Below are 3,892 nucleotides of genomic sequence, written 5' to 3' on the forward strand. Positions count from 1 at the left end.
GTCTTGAATATATGTAAATAGTCTTTGGAAGTATTAGAAATGTTAGAAAATCGCATAATTCATTTAAAAATATTTCAAACTTAAGAGTTTTACTCACTATATATTTATCTTAAAAACGAGGAGCCGTTTTTTTAACATTCAAACGCTGATAATTCTGGACACGTGGATTTGAAGGCGCAAATTTCGACGGTGACCTGTGAACGCTATTAATGACTGGCTTAGTTACAAAAAATCCCATTTCTCTGACTCGATTATGATTGGTCAAAATAAATGGCGCATTGTTCCTTTAACAATTGTTGAAATACGCAAGTACATTACAGTCTATTCACTTATTATAATGTGATATGGTTTTTAAAATGTTTTTCAGCTTTTAATATATTTCAGAAAATGTAATGGGTGATCGGTATGGGTTTTTTCAGCCTTAAAGGGATTGTAAAGAGGTTTTATAGCCTTTTTTTATGTGTTCGGCGACACCTTTGACTTCTATTTGGGACATTCCGATTCTTCGTCCAATGCCTGCGGTTCCTGCAATTCCTTCAAAAGTTAAACGGAAATGACGCAAGAGAATTCGTAGCATAATAATATATGTTATCTTACAAGATGGCCGCATTTCTAACTAAAAATTGGGTGGATAGAGCTGCGTCATTTCCGTTTAACTTTATCTGGAATTGCAGAAACCACAGGCATCGGACGAAGAACTGGAATGTCCCAAAATAAAAGTCAAAGGTGTCCCCGAAAGACTTCACATAAAAAGGCTAAAAAACCTCTTTCAAAATCCCTTTAAGGCTGAAAAAACCCATATTGACATAGGCTTCACATAAAAAGGCTAGAATATCTTTTTACAATCCCTTTAAGATATTACGCAAGTTCAAGTTGGTATATCAGCTGTATGTTTTGGTAAGACGAGACAAGATTGACACCCGGATGAAGATTCAAGTGTCGTGATCGATGTATCAGTACATTGTATTATTATAGTATACGGTGATTGATATCTATATATATATATATGACATGTTATAATCCTGTTAACAATCGATGCAATCATGTCGAAACGTTGTTTGTAGTAAAGCGGATTATTGTGTTTCTTGCGTGTTCTGTTATATTTATGATAACGACAAATGCAATCGTACCGAAACGTTTTGTGTGAGTAACTCTTATGGATAACGCGTGAATATATTGTGTATTCGAAGCTCGATTACAAATAGGCATGGTAGTTTCGAAATGTTTTGGTGTAATTGACACAGTAAGAGCTTTTGTTGTCCATGTGTGTTTTGTTATATTCACAGTAACGGACGGTGTTATCCTGTCCAAACGTCTGGTGTAATAGATCCGAAACATCATGTAATGGTAATGGTATCCACCAATAGATTGTTGCGAGGAGAATAGTGGACACACGACAATGATTGTAACGCTGAGAAGAAAGCGAATGCTTTCGATATTATCGTTTTGTTTTATTATGTTTTATCTCTGTGTTTGGACGAGAGTACAAATTAATCTAAATGTGCCGGTAGGTGCCCAGAGTCCTTTGTTTTTTATCGGCGGTGTTCCTAGAAGTGGGACGACTTTGTTACGAGTCATGCTCGACTCGCATCCAGACATACGCATTGGACCGGAGACGCATATCATACCACAATTCTTACGACAACGTGAAGCATGGGAATGCTCACCCGATTACTTAGAACAATTAGCTGAAGCGGGAATTTCGACCTCCGTCATGGATTCTGCTGTACAAAAGTTCATTTTGGAGATAATGACGTCACATGGTTACCCCGCCAAATATATAGGAGATAAAGATCCGTTAAATTTGAAATATATGGTATATCTTAAACATTTATTCCCTAATTCTAAGTTTATTCTTATGTTACGTGACGGTCGGGCAGTGGTGCATTCCCTGATGACCCGTGGGGTGACAGTGAGGGGTTTTAACATCCATAATCAAACAGACTGCCTGATCAACTGGAATAAACTTGTGGGTGAAATGTACGCGCAATGTGTGAGATTGGGACCCGAGATCTGTTTACCAGTGTATTATGAACAATTGATTCTCTATCCAGAATGGTGGATGAGGGTCATTCTCAACTTCCTGGGAGTTCCCTGGAGTTCCAACGTCTTGCAACACGACAAGATTGTGAATACAGCAAGGGGAGCAACTCTGTCCAAGTAAGATTATTAATACTTTACAGTCAATTAAGCAGAAGGCTATGTGGCCTACTCATTCGTGGACTGTTTAAATCAAAATCAAATCTTTTGATGTGCCGATAGTATATCTTTCAATGCCTCGTACTCTCAAGGGCATGGGAGATGTCTTTTAGGCTACATATCTTAGGATACCTTCGTGTAGGTATGACCTCTTCATCGTATTACGAATACGGGTTTTGACATGTGATAGCCTACTGGGGTGTGGTTTGAACACGATAGGACCTATTGTGCTTTTGTTTTCTAACTTGCAAAGTTCATTTACATCATGGAATTTTTTCCCCAATTTCAATGATATCGGTCAGTAATCATTGTTGGCGAGGCTCGTTTTCGCGCATTTCCGATTTGAAACTAGGTTATTTTTAGCTAAACCAATATCTTTTCTCGACGATATCATTCTCTTAAGTCAAAAAGTGACTTTTTTAATCCTATTAATTTAAAGAGGTATTCCACTTTTATGTAAAAAGTTTTCATTATCAAAACGTCGTAAAATATACCTGAAAATATTTCTAAAATATGCTACTTACATCTATGTATCTTCTTGATCAAACTGAATTTGATTTAAAAGGGGTAATTAAAAACGGAGAGTACTAATTGTTAATCAAGCAGTTTGACCCAGTTTTGGTGTTTGGCTAAATAATGGCTCGATATTATTAGTAATTTTTTTAAATTAACGACTGGATTTCTTTAGTTAAAACTTTCAGGTACGTTACAGAGCACATTTCTATAGATTTTGGTGTATAGTTTTCACGAATATGAGCAAAAAAAGAATTCGAACTACAAAAAAGCCGAAGGTCCCTTTAAAATCTTTGCCTATATACTATGTTTGTTTTATTTTTCATTCCAGGTTTGAAAAATCGACGGATCAAGTGCTTCAGCCCCTCCAACAACATTCATTATGGAACTGGTCTAAAAATTTTACTCGAATGTCACCCACGAAGCTCAGAACACTTGCTCCAATGTTAGACACCCTGGGCTATGACGTCATGTCCTCTCCACCAGTATATGCAGCCATGTCTCCTGATGTCAAAAATAACATTCTACATTTAACAGAAAATAAGTATTTTTATAGAAAAAGAATCAAAAGTGTTTTTGATAAGTTGCCTTACAGTGCGTCACTTCCGGTTGTTAATTTTCTGTGATTATCTCTGAGGTTTAAAGGACTTGTCCCAACCTTTCCTAATCAAAAATGTTCATGTGATCTCAAACAAAGATACTGGATGATGTGAGAATAAAAGATGATGGTGAATAATCTATGAGACAATGTACAAGTTAGCCATATGATCCCAAAGACCATATGAGCCTGGTATCATTTTTAAGGCTGGGTGTGTGCGGTGCGTCGGGATATAGACCAGAAATCAATAATCCTTCTTATGTTTGTAATGGTGAATTCGACCGCAGTGCCTTACGAACATGTACATATATATACCCGTATTATAACATACATCAATTGTAGAGAGATATAGAAATATTGTAACATATGTACAGGAAACCGTTGTTGTATCATATTGATGATAGGATAGAGCTAGTTACGGTGCTAGTTTCAGTGCTTTTGAGGTTTCCAATTACAGTGCCTTTTCGACAAATTAAAATAATTCAAAAAATATTTTAGATTGACTGGAATGAAGTATTGTGTGCAATTTACAGGCAAAAACCTAATTTGGACTCAAAAGATTTACAGTGTTATGTGTATCGG

General features: G+C 36.4%; 1 protein-coding gene across 1 annotated transcript; it reads left to right on the forward strand.

Moving 5' to 3' along the window:
• Positions 1 to 1,456: 1,456 nt before the first annotated feature.
• On the forward strand, positions 1,457 to 3,338 carry LOTGIDRAFT_139716 (hypothetical protein; the record flags this gene model as incomplete). Its single annotated transcript, XM_009049560.1, has 2 exons — positions 1,457 to 2,160; positions 3,044 to 3,338. The coding sequence occupies 2 exons, from the start codon at positions 1,457 to 1,459 to the stop codon at positions 3,336 to 3,338; spliced, it is 999 nt and encodes a 332-aa protein (XP_009047808.1).
• Between the last annotated feature and the right edge of the window lie 554 nt (positions 3,339 to 3,892).

The sequence above is a fragment of the Lottia gigantea genome (assembly GCF_000327385.1).
Source record: "Lottia gigantea unplaced genomic scaffold LOTGIsca_139, whole genome shotgun sequence".
Classification (NCBI taxonomy): domain Eukaryota; kingdom Metazoa; phylum Mollusca; class Gastropoda; family Lottiidae; genus Lottia; species Lottia gigantea.